Consider the following 20,030-nt stretch of genomic DNA (forward strand, 5'->3'; position numbering starts at 1 on the left):
AATATTATTATATCATTAGAACAGCAAGTTCTATATTTTACTATTGCTGTTCGAGTGGAATATACAATTTGTACGCGGTCTATATACATTTATGTTTGCCTTAATGTCCAAAAGGATAGCTGGCAAATTCAGTGACGAAAACATTATGCCATATTAAATACTAGACATATATTTCACAGCTTTATTCGACGCGAAATACTTGTATTGTGACTGATGTCACAATTTTACCGTAGCAATGAATTTTATTTTAAACGTTTAAAATTGTTTAACTACTTTTTATATAAAATATTTCTACCAGTATATACTTTATGAATGGGAAGTATGCAACTTTTTGTGATCAGATTCGCAAACACTTGTATTAGCTTGATATTCATCCATGTCCTTCCTTGTTTGACCTCATTAAAGCTTGTGCATTTCGGACATATCCTTCCTTGTTTGACCTCATCAAAGCGTGTGCATTTCGGACATATCCTTCCTTGTTTGACCTCATCAAAGCGTGTGCATTTCGGACATCACCTTCCTTGTTTGACCTCATTAAAGCTTGTGCATGTCGGACATATCCTTCCTTGTTTGACCTCATCAAAGCGTGTGCATTTCGGACATCACCTTCCTTGTTTGACCTCATTAAAGCTTGTGCATTTCAGACATCACCTTCCTTGTTTGACCTCATTAAAGCTTGTGCATTTCGGAACAAAATGTTTTATCGTAAACATGGAAATGGTATAACATGTCGATAGCGAATAATGTTGAGTTTTATCAATGGGCCTCATAATCTAACAGGACTGCTACGAAACGAATTTTATAAAGATCTTCTGGACTGGACAATCATACACTTAGATTGTTCTTATAAATATGAAATAGTTCGCGGGAGAGGTAATTTCATCGCTTTTCTTACACCTGACTACGACGACGGTATGGCACATAGTGGTACCCTTGTCAGTTTGTTCGTTTGCCACGTTTTCGGTTTTTCACAGTTTTTGGGGCACTCTAATGGGACATCTGTGCTCCATGAACACATTTCTAGTATATATATATATATATATATATATATATATATATATATATATATATATATATATATATATATATATATATATATATTATTTATTTATTTATTTATTTGATCTTAAATTTTGTTTCCATTCTGACTGTTCTACAACCTCTTTTAAAGCCTACCTTATCAATGAGCGTGACTACACTGTAGTAAAAGTTGCAAAATATGTGAAGCACGGGCTACTCATGTTATACACAGTATAATAATTGTATCAAACGACAGGTGATGACGCATTGGCGAAATGCATTGAGGGAGTTGACCTGCACAAGTGGCCGCGTCAATGTACTTTTTTTAAAATTCTAACCGCACCAGGAAAAAAGGTCATTGGTGGAACTTTGTGGTGTGTTTTCTCGTGTGTCATCCAGAAGGAGCCAAAACTTGCCTGGCAAGTACATCGACTTTCTCCTCCTCTGTCAAGCTCTGTAACCTTTCTGTCTGTTGATTTGGTGGAAGTTGTTAGAGAGAGAGAGAGAGAGAGAGAGATTCATTGTTTGTTGCGCTGAGTAGTAGGGTCTTGTGAATTCCAAGACAGGGTATTTATTGATGGACACTCCGAGATACTTGCTCTTATTAAATCAACCTAAAGCAAGGTACCACACCTACGTATGGAGGTGTGGTACTTTAAGGGATTGTTGCGATTGGTTATGGCTAGTACATCACACTTGTCTAGATTTAAATTCAACTGCCACGTGCTTTTTAAAAGATGGAGGTTGAAAAAATACTTTGGGAGAGACATACATTCACCGGTTTATTTAACATTCCCGTAGAAGATACACAGTCATCAGCAAAGAGGAGTGATTACAATTGGACGAAGTTTGGTAAGTTATCTATGTTCATCAAGAAATGTAAGGGTCTCAGAACTTTTCGGTACACGTATCGTAACATTTCAGGATGTTGATGTCTTGCTACCAAGCATTAATTTCTGCATTCTCTATGACACAAAGGTCCCAACCCATGATATGATACTGTCATTCATTCCATAAATTTTAAAGTTTCAGTTGGAGTCGTTGGTCTGTTACCTTGTTGAAGGCTTGGAGAAAATCTAAGGGAAGAGCGTCTAATTGCTCACCGGAATTGAGCCATAACATTACGTCTTGGATGGGAATGAAAGCAGTGAAATGGGACGGTTGTTGGATGAATTTCCTCTGACAATTTTTTTCAATACCGGGGCAACATTTGCTTTTGTCCATCCTCGTGGTACAGTGTCTTAATTAATGTGTGCTTGGAGGAAGCACATATACTTTTATTGTTGAAATCTATCGCTTTCAATATTCAGAGAGTTTTAAAAAATGAAAGGAAAATAACATTTTTACGTGGTCTATCCGCACATTACTGAAACCAGTCAGAACCAGTCGTATAAGACAGGATATACCAGTGCAATGACCTGTACAGTGACGTGTGCTGGGTAATCCCATTAGAACTGACATGTAAATATAATGCTCTCAGTTGAGTATATTGTTGTCATTTGGAGACTTTAAGGCCACAGGCGGAATATTTATTGAGGTGTTATAAGTTATGAAGCGGTCACAAGTGTTCCATGATGGCTTGTGTGTATCGGATTAAAAATCGGCCGACATTTGGCGATGGAGAATTGAAAAGCTGACTTTGCACAATGATTTTAACCGGAATGCATGCGTAAGGAACCGAACATCTTAATTTCTGAAGGCGGCGGACTTGAATGTTCTTTCGAGTCATATTTTTTTCTTCTTCTTTTACATAAAATTAAGTTTTTCTTGTTAACTAGAGACAGCCATAGCTTTTTTCACAGCACCGAAAATGAAATAGTCGATTTCAAAATATTTTTTCTTTCTTGTTTAATTGTAATTGTCTATTCAGGATATTTTCTGATGAGTATTTAAGGCAGCACTTATCTTCTTATTTGGTCAATTCATGTTAAAATGCCAGAATATAAGTTTTCTACATGAAAAAGGGCCAACAAACATTACAAGAAATTCAACAATACTTGGAAGTCAGAGGTTAAGTGCGTGCGTGCAAGGGAATATCAAAGGTCCTGAGTTCCATTACATGTTTTACGTGATAGAAACTGTGTCACTAAATATATGCAGCTACTACTGCTTTGGAGTAATGATTCCTCCGTAACAAACTCAACAAATTTGAAGGCATTATTTGAGACTAGATCAAAAGTTCCGTCATTACCACATTCGAGTGTTGCTTCGAAAAACGTTGAACGATTCAAGAACATGTTAACGTGAGCCTGTTAAGTGTGAAACCTAATAATCTCAGTGTATCAGAGCAGTGGTCACCAGGCAGTGCAGGACATTAAAAGTATTGGTGGATTTTTTTGTCAAATTTTTTGCAGTGAACTCTGGGCAAACAACTCATCCTTTTAATTTAATTGCCAATACAGTGAATCGTGGTAATTAATTATTATTGTACCATTTTCCATTAGAATCTTTTTAATGTTCAAAAGCACCTGTTTATAATAGAGTGAAGAGAATACATATTATGGGGCAAGAATGCACTTGTGTTGTTTTCAGTTAATTTTAAAGGAATACAATTTAAATCGATAGTAGAATCATACCGATTTCGAACCTAATCTAATGAATTTTTAAAATATCTACTGATTTGGCGTCCCGGTTCTGTCACGTGTATGCACCTTCAACAGTCTCGGGAAACGTTGGCTTAAAAATAAACTCGTCAAAGTGTCATCTCTTTGAGAGAAAAAAGGTAAAATACATGCATCCACCTGTCTCAGAAAGGTGGAGTTGCAACTGAACCCCAAATAGCCAATTTATACAATCGGAATTGGCTGGGACCAAAAGTGAAGAGGGTCGGGCTTGGGTGGGGAAGAGGGGTTTTCGCTCGCTGTTACAGGAAATTTGCGAAATGGTTGAGTCAAACAGCGGCTCCGTTTTAATTATTTAATTATCGACACAACTCGATAAACAACCAAGCAGGTTTTAGTTTGTCACAGATGATTATCGAGAAAGAGCACAAATGTTAGTCGCTCTCAAAAGATCGTAATGCAAGGATGCTTGACATCGTAAGTACCAATTTTCATTCTTAATAATGAGTTCATTTAGCGTTTACTATTCCAAGATCAATTATTGTAAGATTTGTGAAACTCTGATGAAGCATGCAGTGTTTATAATGAGGCCTGTCATGGCTGGAAGCTGTGCATCCCCTGTTGCATAGAGTATAACCATAATTTAAGGTGTGTATGAATTACACTGTACTCACAGATACTTTGATTCATTTTTTATTTATTCTTATGTTTCCCATTTTATTATCTAAAGCAGGATATATTCCTTTAGTTAAAATCAAATAAAACGTATGTTCCATTATTGCAGAAAAATGAGTTACTTATATTTGAAATACTATAATATCGTAGTTACACTAAATGGACATATACATCTACCAGTAAGTTTGCTGGTATGCAAACTTGTGTACTTTATAGTATTAAACATTCTCGTTGACCACAGCTGAAAATGCACTCTTCCAATGACTCATAGTTATTGGCATTTCCTTCGCAACCTCCGTAAAAGAAGAGCTCACATTTGCATGTCTTGGTATTATAATAGTATCTTGGTATCTTGGCTCTGCAAGGCCCCTTCTCAGCAGGAAGACTACACTTCGGGCAATCGTATTTGCTGCACCGCCAGTAGCATCCATATTTGGTTCTGAATCGGTTGTTGTTACCTTGACAACCCCCGTAAATAAAGCTCTCACATTTACAGGATGAAGCATTGTAGAAGAACAGTGGAAAATATCCTTCACAAGGTCCCGGGTCAGCAGGAAGTCCACATTCTTTAATTTCAACGTCAAAAGGATCTCTTGCAGATACCAGTGCGGAGACACACATCAAAACCAGAGGAAAGTACTTCATCTGTTGTGAAAAGGAAACAAAAAGGACCCAAGACATGAGTAAATAAAGTCAAAAGTACGTTGGATAAGTTGGTATTTATTGTGAAATCTTATTGTAATGGACATGATGAAATATTAGTTCATTCTTTTTTGTTCTATGAAAGACGTGAAATGCAAAGAAAAGTATTGTTAGTATGGAGTAATAAGAACCGTATCTTAAAATAGGCGTCAAATACAAATTGCCTTCGTCTGTAATAACGCATTAATATGAATCTGCATAGTGAATAATAGTAATAGCATTGTCCAATATTACAAAGTATATAGACGCAACATCAGCAGTATTTTTAAAAATGGAATCTCTCCAAAATCTTGGCATCCCGGATATAGAATATTCTTGCACGAAATTTGTAAACACGAGTGTCTAGGGCAAGAAAATGGGAGGTCTTCGAAGAAGATCTTCCCATTACATATCTCTGATTCGCTTTTGCTTTTTCAGAATTGTCTTTCTCTTTCTACTTCGAGCGATAATTCAGAATTATCTCCTTTGAATTCATTTATTTGAAGAGCAAATTATTCAGTGTTAATAAGCTTAAAGTCTTGTACGAAAATTTGGAATAGTCAAATGTAAAGAATTAATCTAAATTAAATCTAATCTCGCCTTACCTCTTAGGAAACAGAACTAAATCACCGCCAATTTACGAGCTTACGTGTATTTATATATGCTAGCTGCCGGTACAGTCTGCATCCTCCCGGATCAGCATTCCCTTGTGGTTGGATGATTTAAAGTAAACACTCATTTAGGGTCTTCATGATACTCGAGTATGTACAAATATGGAAAGAAGGCCATTTAAAACAGGATTTCGCACCGATACACCGTTGACATTGAGACTAATTTATGTTCTCACTTAACGTTCAGTCTGCCGCTCACACGCACGGCTCTTGTGTTCTTTTTAGATCTTAGCTGTATTTGCATCAGTATAAAGTTAACATTGATAACTTCTGTTTCCCTTCAAGTGGTGCGTTATGTGCTTGAATTTAACCCCTGGTGGGAACGATTTTATATAAACTCTTTCAAGAAATGTCATGTTCTCGTAAAATATGTGTCTTTACGTTCAAATTTGGTTACATTTTTCTTCTACTGGGTAAATGCGTTTCAAGTTGTCTGTCTTTTGTAGTTGTAGACCATGTTCTCTTGAAGGCCTTGTTAATATCCAGCGTAATTGCTATTTTTGTGAATTTACCAATCTTCAGAACATTGCTAACGTGTGTGTGTGTGTGTGTGATTTGGATTTTGAACGGAGCTTTAAACAAATTTTCAGTCATACCGCTACGATGTCTGCAGTGTGGCAGTTTATAGTGATATTTATTTATATGTCAGTTTTACTATTAAAGGTGCAGAGACCTCGTCGCATGCCAAGGGCGAAGATCTTCTACATTTCTGTTTTTACGGATCGTCACTTACGGCTTGTGACAATGGTCTAGAGGGGAAGATCTGGAAACATTGTGATGAAACTGACATGCTGGGTGAAAAACCAAAAGAGGCAAGGTCGTCGAGAGTGATCACGGGCCCTGGGGAAGAAACACCCTGGCCTCTCCTAGTTTTTGTTCAAACAAAATTTTCCTTTTATAAAATTAAAATGTGTTGTTTGTCCCGCGTCCCTTTACGGGCCTGGGCCCCAGGGATATATCCCCGCTTGACCCCCCACCCCTTCTTGTCGCCCCGGAAAAGGGGCCATCAAATAGATTTCAGTATACGTGTGCAGCTTGGCCAATTATATTTTGTTACACTTTTTTGCATGTTTGTTGATTCGATGGATCAGTTTCAGCAATTATTTGTGAGGACTTGTATTGCACCAACTGATATATCGTTTATCGAAATCGTTGTTTTCCTTGTTTGGGATGACTTCTGTTAGTACATGCTGCAATGTCAATCAAACGATGTTACTGTGAATGCATCAATCAACGCGACTTCATGAATATAACAAGAAATTCCTCGAATCAGTTGCAGAGTGCACACTTATCGACATGCTTGTTGAGTGGAGTTTTCGCAGTGAGACCGGTCCGCTATCCATCTTGCAAGATCTCTGTATCGACCATGACTTAAGGTGGCTGACAATCGCTCATATTTCTTGCTTGATCAGATTTCTTTCACAAAACCTTGCAACTTTTATATCAGAATCTATTCAACTGACCAAAATAATGAACTTACATAGAGAACAAAACATACACATACAACCACATCATGAAGGAAACTTTTCAAGCAAAGGGAATCTTGGATAATCTGAATGTCCCATACCTCCCCGTTTGGTCATGAGTGTATAAAACCAGACAGAGTGTACATGTCCATAACATTTTATCAAGTCTGTGTCATTTCATAACATAATTCTGAGCGACAGGCGACCATGTTATAAAACCCATCTGATGATTATTTGCATGCATCGTTTAAGATAAATGATGTCATGAAACAGTCACAAACACGTTAAACTGACTGCTGAAAACGCACGCACACACACACACACACACACACATATATATATATATATATATATATATATATATATATATATATATATATATATATATATATATATATATAACGAAGTTAATAGAAGGGTTCTAATATATAATGCTGACCTAGCTCTACCCTTCAACGTTCCACATATCCTGGCTTGCGAGGAGAGGCCTTGGTCCGTTGCGGTAAAACTGACAAACCAGAGAAAGAGAGAGAGAGAATATCTGGATCAATTGAGATCGAACTGAAACGATGACCGGTAAACCAATCTAATAAAATGATTTACAAATAAAACATTAAAAAAATGAAAGCATCAAATGGATCGATAGTATACGTGTGCCACGTGGCCAATGAACTTGACAGTAAGGTCCCCTGGTCTCACTAGGCTATTACAATTTTGTATCAGTGGTATCGCTTAACATTGTATAAAAATAGAATGTAGAGTTCGCACTCATCATTGGAATGATTCGGGCTATCCTAGGTTAATTGGTTTAAGTTCAAGGCTTCTATCCAGGTCAATTTATTTTCTCTCACACTCCACGGACTTGCCCATATATTTTATCCTTGTGGCGTGAGAGAGAGAGAGAGAGAGTGAGAAAGAGAGACAGAGACAGAGAGAATCCGAAAGTGTGTAATTTGATGAATTGATTCTAAAAGCGGGGATTATTAATATTTTTCCCCCATTATTTTCTCATTTTCTTAAATGATTGAAAAGAGGCAAATAACTAACGATCTAGAGTGTATAGAAGCATTAGTCTGCTGATGAAACCAAACGTATATACTTATTTATAAACCACGGCCAAGTGACAGTTTGACAAACAAACAATATTGGTATACAATTTTTTATAACATTAATTTAAAAGCCAAATTTGTATTGGTTTCATTGTAATTATTATTATTATTATTATTATTATTATTATTATTATTATTAGTAGTAGTAGTAGTAGTAGTAGTAGTATCAGTAGTAGTAGTAGTAGTGAAGAAAACATAATGGAAAACACTCTATAAAATATACAAACTTTTATCAGTGAACATATGTACAGGGTTGACAACATTGGTTAGTGAGATGTAACATGGGATTTTTCAAGTTTATGTACATGTATGGACATTAAGACAATGTATGAATATTAAGACCTTGTGTGAACATTAAGAAACCTGTATGATCATTAATAACATGTTTGAACACTAGGCTTACTAATATGATGCCACTCAGAATGAATTTTGTCTCCTTTTATATATTGTGAAGTGTCGCATTTTGAATTGCAGTGAACTTTAAAGCTGAATGCATTGAGCATTTAAAATGTTATCGCATTTAAGCCAGAAAAGTCTTTCTGAAGCGTCACTTCGACCTTTCTTCGTTCATCTCCCCCCCCCCCATGTCAGCTTGACCGGAGTATCTTAACACGGTCCTAAGAAAGAAAACATTTGAGCTACCAATGTTACGTATATTTGATTTAATATATATTTATTTTAATTTAATTGTTTGTTTCTCAGTTTTAAATTTTTTAATTTTTCTTACATGCTATTGTAATGTAAATTTATTCACTGGAGATGATTTTTTTTTCAGAATATTGGTTGACCTGAATCATTTTTTTTCATAAACACCAGGTGTTAGCCTGGAAGCTGACCTTGATTCAAAATTAGTAAACAAAGTTCTATTTTATTTTAAAATTATTGGTTGTTGTCAAAGTAAGATGGGACTACGTGGGTTAAGAAGTAAACACTTTTTTATTATTCTGTGAACACAATCGTTGGTCTAATCAAGGCAATATTCTGGATAGGTTATCTTAAGACGAATACGTGCTTCCCCCCCCCCCATCTGATTTCGCAACTTGGGGAATTTCGAAACTGAGTCTTATGATACAATATAACCATAGTTTCAGACAGAGAGAGAGATCGAGATCTCAGTTTTGCGTTTTTCACACTGATGTCAAGTTAATTTGTTGTAGCGAAATCTTTGGCTATAATTTTCTTCAGATCATTTGGATTTCAAAAGGATTAATTCTTTATTCTCTGGGAATATTTTGAGGAGTGCTCACACAGAAATTATGGAAAGACATTGCTTACAAATTTAATTTGGATTTCCAACACAGGAGTGCCATTATTTGTATTTCTACAAGGAAACGTAGATAAGCACATTACTGACTACAGCATACGTCATCGTCATCCATCTTGGATTTTCCATCATTATTCGAACTTAAAAGTATTAGAACATTTATTGCTAGGACGTTTGCAATTTAATTCGTGGATTATTCTTAGGTTATTTTTGGATTTGATTCTTGAAACCGTAAGTTCTTCACCTATTTTCATTTTTACAGAATTTTCCAGGAAAATAAATTATTTGTTAAATATTAAAAAGCTTGTTGTTTTCACTTTCTGTGTTACTGTTTATTCGAGCCTAAATACGTAAAACCAACCCTAACCGTTTGGTAGGAGCCTATGTCCACTTATCATTTTTTTCAAAGGGAAATTGTTACGCACGGTCGTTCACAGATTCCGAGCTGTCGAAACCTGATAAAAGGAATTATTTCTTTGGGAAAAATTAGGGACCACTGCCTACGATTGGGCAGAATAAATTTCGGCGTACACTTTAGAGCAATCAGAATTTAAAGTGACGACCTTAGTTGAAATTCTTAAGTCTGAAAATCTCATGAAAGAGGAAAAAGTCTCGACTTCGTGGAAAATCTAAAGAGAATAGTGCTTCCTCGTTAAACAAGAAAGGGACCAGGTGACAGTTTTGTAAAAAAGAAGACAGGCTTTAGTGCTAGGACGCACAAGTTCTGAAAGAGAACAGCATTAAGGTAGTTTTGAAAGAGAACAGCAATAAGGTAGGCAATTTTAGTTTCACGTAATATTCTATTAGTTGACTGTTTGTTTTGTGCAAATTTGTTTGCTATGACTAGGTTTCCATATTATGTATCGTTTATTCAATTCATGGTAATGTGTTGATGCTAGAGTTGTTATGCAATTTATTTTATTCAATTTCATGGAAATGTGTTGATACTAAGGTTATTATGCAATTTATTTAATTCAATTTCATGGAAAGTGTTGATGCTAGAATTGTTATACAATTTACCTTTTAATTTTACAGTTATTAGTTCATTAGTAGAATTTATTGCATGCGATCCAAATGTTCATATGTATAGGATTTCATAGGGTTATATGGAATAACTTCCTTTGTTTGTTAGGACGATACAGATATCGTGAGTTAACGATACTTCCCTAATTATATCGGATTTTGTAATGTTTGAATAATCTTGTAGGTTAAGGATTGCTGTGAGTTACAATTGGTGATCGAACATGTAGTAGCATGTAAAAGAATACGGTAATATCCGATAGACGCTCACATAATTTAAGACCTGCCGCTGGAAGCGAGGTCAATGTCCTACCGTACTAAGTCAGAATGTACGCAGTGTGTGGAGCCAACATGATCTGAATAACGTGGATGAATTTTATAAACGTCTTAAAGAATGGGGTATACTGAATTATGGGGTAATTTTGTCCTTTAAGGAACAGCTTTCTGGGAGAAAGACGGAAGAGTCTGAAGACAGAAATCCGAGGAAAAGAAGGACGAGGTCAGAATAAAATGACCAGGAAGTCCATGAAGGGACAAAGCATAGAGCTTAGGAAGGATGAACTAGGAAACGTTGATATACGGTCAGAGGGAAGGAAGGTGATGCACATCAGTCGTGGACATTGCGTTCTTTTCATTTCTCGTCATGATGATGAAATAAATCCAAATTGGACACTCCTGTTAAATTCTGTTGATGATCTAACTTGAATTGAAATTGCCGTTATTAATTTGTTCTGATTAAATTTGGTATTTTCTTGTCAAAAGGGGATCGTATTGCTTTATTTCTCCCCAGTATTCTCTATTGAAATTCTTTTCTTCTTTCACTCCCGCCGGGCTATAATATCGAGGGAGGTCATCCTCTTGATAACGCCAGCCAAATCCAGTTAACCACCTCTCTTACTAAGAGGGCGACGTTACATATATATTCTGGATTTTGTAGTCTATATTTTTCACTTAACTATATCGACCTTGCGGCAAGATTTTATAGTTCATATTTATATTAATGATTCTGAATATATACCCCATGTATATGTAGAAAGAACTCTTGATCTGAGAATCATAGGTAAGAATTTAAACCATTTGTAATGGAAGAATTAATGGTTATGAATAATAGAAGTATCAACATTAAAAAATGTAATATGGATTATATGTTAAATAGTTTTGCTGTTTAAGGTTTATCTCTATTATTTTTCCGTTTAAATATATTCATTGTACATTAAGCGGAGGGACTGCTGGAATATTTACTGTTCATACTTAAAGATTTAAGAAACAAGTAAAACGGGCCTATTGAAATGTTTCATTTAAACCTAAAAAATGTTTGTTTTTTTTAAATATAATTTTGTTCATTTTATATATTATTTCACTATATTTATATTTCTCATTGACAATAAAGTAGGAAAGCTGGCATACTTTTATATCCAATATTTATGCCATTTATTCCTTAATATTATTAGATATCCATCCGCCACATCACCGCTCATACTAGATTTTGTTGTTTCTATATTGATATTAGTTTTCCATAGTCACTGGCTCTAAAAGGAATCAGCAGAGAGGGTGAACCCACCTAAATAAATCCGAGCAAAGAAATCTATACGGCTTTCTAAAAGGAAGGTTCCATTGGAAGGGCCGGGCAAAAAAGTCTATACGACCTACATTAACGGAGGAGAGGTGGCACCCTCGTTGCTGCTATCGAAATTTTTTTTATTAAGACCTATACGATATTGTGATCGGGGGTCATGTAAATTTAATGTTATGAATCCATGCGGGGTTGACTGAGCCTTACTAAATAAATTTCTAAACTTAATTATATCCATATCACCGCTACACCAAGTCTGGTGAATATTTCGCAGTGTATGTGTATAAACTCCGTTAAATACAACTAAAATATTACAGTTGTCTCTGATCACTTTAGGTATTTGCGTATACCGCTGAGTAACATAAATCACGTCCATGTTTTTATGCCTGCCTCGACAAAATATCCGAGCTGGATTTGACTGTTTGTCCATTATCACATCGTCGTATACAACTAAATTGTTAATGAATCCATCAAGGTCATATAAGATGGCGCTTCATTAATATCAGTAATAAATACAATAACGTCTTCGTTTAGCAACTTTGCATTTTCATTAAAATCCTTAAGTACTTCGTAACATCTCTGATCATCAACTGACGGAGAAACTAAATACAATTTATCCCATTTGATCCACCTCATTAAATTAAGTAACAATTGTGTTTTGCCAGACCCAGATGTACCAATTATAATCATTCGAACAGAATTTGGTAGCGCTGGATGATGCTTGGCCGGCTCTTGCTTTCGTGTCGCTGAAAAAATCAATTACATCCATGATGTAGAAATATAATAAATAATATGGATTTATATCGTGTGAAATGCAGTGCGCGTACGACCACAAGTGGGCTAATAACTACAACGACGAAAAACAAACGACAGGCACTTACTGGTAAGTGTGAACGATGTGGTACAAAAAAAATAAGTTTATTTCCGTTGACAAACCAACGGGCAAGACTAAACAAAAAGGCAGATGATATTGCCGCGTAGTTAACAAAGTTACCAGGAACTAAACAGGGAAAATACCCAGGAGAAAAACATCTTCCAGGATGTAAATACTGTGGCCCTGGTACCATACTTGACATCAGACTCGATAATCAAGATCAGCCAAGGCCTGGTAAGTATCCATTAAACGCTATTGATAAAGCGTGTCACGCTCATGATGTAGCTTACAAAAGTAAAGATCTTCAGCAGCGACATATCGCAGATGTAAAATTAATTCATGCGCTAAATTCCATAACAAATAAATCTTTCAAAGAATCATTAGCTAATTGGTTAGTAAGATCTGCATTGAAAGGTAAGCATTATGAGCTGGTAATTAATCAACCGATTATTATTATAATGGAGTCGATTTATTATAGTCCAAGAGGATATTGGAGGGGTAGAGCAGCGATTAGTAAGCTCGCCGACGCAGCAAATGTTACACGTGTTGCTGCTGAAAAATGGTTAGCACGACAGGCAATATGGCAAATTTAACTACCACCACCTAAAATTATTCAGCATGCACATTTTGATGTCAGCGTTCCAAATGAAGTTCATCAGGCAGATATTTTGTTTTTACCACATGCTACTATTAAAATTGGGAGACGTCGAGTAACATACAGGTACGCATTAACTGTTGTTGATATTGCTAGTAGATTCAAAGAATCAGAGACGCTACTAACTAAAACAGCAGCTGAAGTAGCTTCAGCGTTTGAACGAATTTATCAACGTGGCGGTCTACGATGGCCACATTTATTACAAGTTGATCCTGGCAAAGAATTTCATGGTGCAGTATCATCGTTGATGAAAAAACATAACGTCAAAATACGACGAGGACGCACTGCAATTCATCGCGATCAGGCAATTGTTGAACGATTTAATCGAACACATACTGAGCGGTTATTTGGATATCAGTATCCGAAGGAAATAATTCAAGACAAAAGATCTCGCGAATGGGTCGCAAGATTGCCAAGTGTGATAGCTTCATTAACTAATGAAATTACTCGAACAACTAACATGAAACTTATTAGCGCGATCACAAAAAAAAAACATACCCGTACAACGACATGATTTTTCAAAACAACCAGAATTAGGTAATGTGACTGTAAGATATTTATATGAACCCGGTGAACTTGAAGGTGTTAAAAAGTGAGCAACTGATCCTGTCTGGAGTATTACAACGCATACAATTTTCAGCGTGGTAAGATCCACGGGTAGACCCGCAATATACAAATTAGATTCAACTGCTCCTCAACGTGGATTTACACGCGAACAATTACAAGTAATTCCTGAAGACACACAGTTACCACCGCGATCACTTAACTAGCATCACATTTTCGCGTGTATGACCAAGACTACTATCTTTTCTATCTACAGTAAATTGTCTTGGATGTTTATACGAGTACTGCCACAACATTACTGCATTACAGCTCGCACAATGATTATTCTGCTGTTGTCTCAACGTTATGATAAATTCAACATCTAGGTCAAAGTCGCGTTTTTTGTTTTTTGTCACATTGTTTATAAGCAGCTAATTTTTTTCTTATTATATCGCTGTCAATAAAATCATTGATGGTTTCTGTGGCGTCTATTACAATTCTCCACAGCTGAGATATTCTTCTGACTCGAGCATCGATGATCCAAACAACTGTATCAGAAATGGTTAACCCCTGAGATGAATGAATTGTCATTGCGTATCCCAATGCCCATGTAGTCTTGTTCGCGCTCAGCGTATCCTCAACAACACTAGCATCATTTAATACGAGATTCTGTTTCTCAGTCTGTCCTGGTATATCAACGTCGAAATTCTGTCGTCGTGTATCAGCTGGTCTATAACACAATGGTACACGTGGATCTGAAAAATTTTCTTTATGCAACTGAAATAACCACTGTTGAAGTGTATCACGAACTATCTTTCTACTTGCTACTATCAAATCATTTGGTCCCCACACCTGCAGAAAATCGTTCACAGAAGTTTCGGAAATTATTTTACGCATTATTTCACACTGAATTTTATTCGGTTGTAGTCTGATTAATTTCTTAAACTCCCTTAATTCTGGATCAAGAGATCTATGATTATCAATTACTTCTTCATAATAATCTGCAAAATTCTTTAGCCATTCGTGTGGAGATAATCCAACAAACGGCGGTGGTTGACCATGATCGCCGCACATGACCACAGCTGTATTTTTCAATAACAACCAGTCGAGAAACATTTTTAATGTATCCTTAGATCCTGTGTATACTTCATCCCAAATGATGATCATTGGAATGTATTTCTCTCCCATTCGGTCAGGAGTCAATGTGTCACCCTTCCATCGGAAGAAACTATGATAAGTACATGATCGCACTCCTCGTTGTTTCGTTTCTCTGGCTAGTCTATGTGTATGTGTTAAAACAACCATATCATCTGAATTCTGTCGAAATCATTCGATCACTCGAGTTGTTTTAAAAAAACCACCGGGTCCGTTTAGATAAACAGTCTTGTGTCTGGATACTGGATCATACACGGATGGTGCATTCGACATTTGTCCTGATAATATTGATATACGATAAATATCTTTGATTTCAACGTCTGCGGATTCAGAATAATTATGTAACATTTCTTGTTTTATTCTCCATTCGCTCCATGATACATCGTAAGTAGTACTTATGAACTGAGCCAGCAATTCTAAATAGTTTCTTTCGATACAGAATGAATCCGTAGCAACTCTGACCGCTGTGTCAGGGAATCTGTTTATCATCGATAATAAATTTATAGAAACATAAGCAAGCATTGAAGATCTTAAATGAGGAAACTGAGGTGACTCGCCATCAATATAACCAACAATTGTACCTAATCGTGTTCCGTTAGACAAATAAGCGGTTTCGCGACTTACAAATATATTTATCTTCCTTGCATCAGCAATTATAAAATCATATTCAACATCGTCTATGATCAATCGTGCATAATGTCGTTTATGATTAGGTGTTTGTTTATAGCCCGAGAGAAAGCAATACTGCGGGCATGGATAACGGAATCAGGAATGATACTGCAAGACGAGAGTTTTTCGAGTTCGGCCCCAGGGAAGAAATAATAACATATTCCATGATTATTGGTGCTGGCCACTTTTAGTGACAGGTATAGATTATCTATAGAAATACACATGAAAGTTACTGCTATGATGGTTTACATACATAACGAAGCTCAAGTGCTTGAAATTTGGGGCTCAGATCGCCGCCCAAAGCTGAAGAAAGGAATAGTCAAGTGTAATACAACAACTAAACTGGTAAAATGCTAGAGTCATTCGGACCGACCCGATACCCTGCCCTAGTAGCAAGCAGAAATGAATTTGCAGACCCAGCTGACAACTTATAGCATCAAGCAACAGTTGGATAAACGGGGTTACTAGAAACACCGAAATACACTGAAAAACCGAAATACACATGTATTTACATGTCCTCTTAGTATATATCGGTTTCCACACACAAATTATTAAGTGCTTTTGTTTGAATAATAATATAAAGCAAAATAAAATATGATTTATGTGATTTTGATACGAATTATTTAATTTTTTCCTACTTATAACACTATTCATGTAACGATGTCACTCGGTCGTACTCGATTCGTCAGACATGTCCATGAGGATGATTAAATTCGTTCCGGAACGATCAGTCGTTATCATACTACCTCCATCTGGAACGATCAACCTGTCCAATAAAGTACGACCAATTCACGCCTGCTATAACGAGGAAAAAGTAAATAATTCGTATCAAAATGACATAAATTATATTTTATGTTGCTTTATATTATTATTTAAACAAAAACAAGTAATAATTTGTGTGTGAAAACCGATATATACAGAGAGAACATGTAAATGCATGTGTATTTCGATTGTTCAGTGTATTTCGGTGTTTCTAGTAACCGAGATAAACGTGTCGACTTTTAATTCCAGCAATTAGAGTGTATCTAATGCATGTAGAACTGAAGAGTCAAGGGCGTAACGATATTGATTATCCTCTTACCAAACTAATGTGTTAATATAGAGTAAATAAATGTGGTAAACGGAAAGAATATGCAATGGTATTTTAAGGAAAAGAAACAAATACGGAAAATAACCATAAATGCATTTATTATTTTATTTCATTTTGTTGCAAGCAGCCATGATAGCACCCCTAATAGATTTATATAAATACCATTGCCCTTTGTTTGACAACTGCACGCCGTCTGCCCGGAACTTATCCCTGCAATCCTTGCTTTCGACGGGAAAAGGAAATTTACCATTGTGTTCCCAGAATATAATGTAAGGACAGGAAGCGACTTCCCACCGCAGAATTTCATTCACCGACCGTGCAACGTCACAGTAATTATATGGTGTATGACCCCCAAGTCTGAAACGTGGAAGCATCTGGCACAATACAATTTGTCTGACATGGTACTCCCGATGTAAATGTGAGGCGAGCGAAATCAGTTTGAAGGCCAATGCGTATGGGTCAGTATCAACTTGTATGTCATTGTCGCCCAAAAGCAACACCACAATGTCGGGACAAAGAAAACAAAGGGACGACATATCAAACTTCATCCATTTATCCACTGTTCTTCTTCCAACACCGTGCAACTTAACGGAAGCGACGTTTCTCAACTTAAAATCTAAGGCAAGACGATCCTCTGTGCCAGAGGTAAGATAATGTGATAGCCATTTACAAACAGAATGGCCCGTAATTAGAGCAAGAGGCATATTGAAAATAGTATTGTAAAGAAATGAATAAAACAAATTTGCACTCACTTAAATAATATCCTCAAAAGCTTAAAAGCAAGTTTGTGTAGGGGCGGCGGTGGGAGTTAAAACTTAATATTCCACACCAAATGTTTTCTGAATCTAGGATTACGTCTCTGCTCCTCTGCTGTTCAGTTGAAAGTGACGCTAATTACCATTCAGTAACTGTGCGCAGTTGCAAGCCCTGACTAATGATTGGCCAGTGAAACCCATGTGACCACACCGGGGCAATTCAATTGGCCCTTCAGGGCTATGTTCACTGTCTTAACAGAGTAAGGTAAAAGGTAGACCCAACCTCCTTACACCACCCATAAATGTACTTACGCAGGCGTAAGTAGTTTTATGATCATATGCTCTGCCTTGAATAAATTTACCAATTATTCTTCTACCAAGATCTTTTGCGATTTTATTTTCATCCGGTGGTGGTAACCAAACTTCGGTCTGCTTCCGATATGATATAATTGCCTCACTTACAATCAACGATATCAGCATTTTACAATCAAGCATATATCGTAACAGCACTATTGGTGCCCAACGTTTTTCTGAAAAGTGCCTACCAAACCAAACATAACAGATCTAATAAAGACCTTCAGCAAACTCGTGTGTGTGTGTGTGTGTGTAATGTCAGCGTACATGTTTTATGTAAATAGCACATTATCAAATATGAAGGTATGTAAATTGTTAAATTGTTTGACTAGAGTTGTGTCCGATAGTTCAGTGTATTGTTTCTTCCTATCCAATAAATATTCGTTGGATCCATATGTGTTCAGTGTTGGACACTAAGATTAAAATTTATTTTTATATTTAACACATTTAAATGATGCATAATGCTATGTGACCATTTACCAAAAAAACGGTTCTCTAGATAACTGATATTGGATGCTGTTGTAAAGAACTTACTTCATTCAATGTAAAGCGTATATGCTAAACGTTCTTACGTTTCTTTCTGTATATATACTGTTTTGAGTGTGTTGATGTTCTTATCTGCTGTTTCAAGTGTGTTATTGTTCTTATCTACTGTTTTAATATGTTAATATTCTTTTCTATTTTTTTTGAGAGTGTTAATGTTCTTATCTACTCTTTTGAGTGTGTGACGATCTTGCCTAGAAATTTGAGTGTGTTAATGTCCTTGTCTAGAGCTTCGAGTGTGTTAATCTTCTTGTCTAGAGCTTTAAGTACATTAATGTTCTTGTCTAGAGCTTTGAGTGTGTTAATCTTCTTGTCTAGAGCTTTAAGTGCGTTAATCTTCTTGTCTAGAGCTTTGAGTGTGTTAATGTTCTTGTCTAGAGCTTTGTGTGTGATGTTCTTACCTAGAGCTTTGAGTGTGTTAGTGTTCTTGTCTAGAGCTTTGAGTGTGTTAATGTTCTTGTTTAGAGCTTTGAGTGTGTGATGTTCTTTGAGCTTTGAGTGTGTTAATGGTGTGTTAATGTTCTTGTCTAGAGCTTTGAGTGTGTTAATGTTATTGTCTAGAGCTTTGAGTGTGTTAATGTTTTTGTCTAGTGCTTTGAGTGTGTTAATGTTCTTGTCTAGAGCTTTGGTTGTGTTAATGTTCTTGTCTAGAGCTTTCAGAGTGTTAACGTTCTTTGTAAATTCTACACGATAGTACCAATGACCGCTCATAATACTCCATGTCATTTACTGTAACTCCATTTCTAAACTAAACAAATTTATTTTACCTACACATTGAGCTTGTTTTGAATGATAAGAAATAGTACTGCACACACATACAGACACACACACAGCTTCTTAATGATGCAGGTTCACTCTCTGCTTACCTGTGTACGAGCTGAGCAGTTGTGGGTTGGATGACAGAGGTTATGTATATTTAATTTGTATTATTTATTGGTTTTCTCAATGATTTTACGATATGTATATCTGTGATTTGTACTTGACCTTGTCCAGCATCAAGTTCATGGTGTACCTGACCAGTAACATTTATATTGTAAAGAACATGATACATAATTAAATATTACTATATGATTCTGGATTAAATATTCAGAACATTACCTATGCTAAACATGTTTATAGTCTTAAATCTGACCTTAGAAACTTCTGGAATGGAAAACTCCATTAAGTTGACAGAGTATTTCCAGAAAATGGTAGTTGTGACCTAGGTCAAGCAGAGGAGTATATAGTCTTGTCCTCTTGAAAAATTACTCGTTCTTGCCTTAACATCTGAATCAGAATGAGTGTTACTGTTGTGTTCAGCTTTTAGCATTGGTGGATTTATTTATTCAAATTATTATTAATTGGAATTACAA

The 20,030-nt window shown here is 36.1% G+C and overlaps 1 protein-coding gene across 1 annotated transcript in view; it reads right to left on the minus strand.

Moving 5' to 3' along the window:
* Positions 1–4,258: 4,258 nt before the first annotated feature.
* Positions 4,259–20,030, minus strand: part of LOC149804588 (papilin-like) — a 34,786-nt gene continuing 19,014 nt past the window's right edge. The window contains exon 4 of the mRNA XM_089933133.1: positions 4,259–4,901. Within this exon, the coding sequence (XP_089789259.1) occupies positions 4,467–4,901 (435 nt within the window). The 3' untranslated portion in view covers positions 4,259–4,466. The remainder of the gene's footprint in view (positions 4,902–20,030) is intronic.

The sequence above is a fragment of the Sinohyriopsis cumingii genome, chromosome 2 (assembly GCF_028554795.1).
Source record: "Sinohyriopsis cumingii isolate HCF-2022 chromosome 2, ASM2855479v2, whole genome shotgun sequence".
Taxonomy (NCBI): domain Eukaryota; kingdom Metazoa; phylum Mollusca; class Bivalvia; order Unionida; family Unionidae; genus Sinohyriopsis; species Sinohyriopsis cumingii.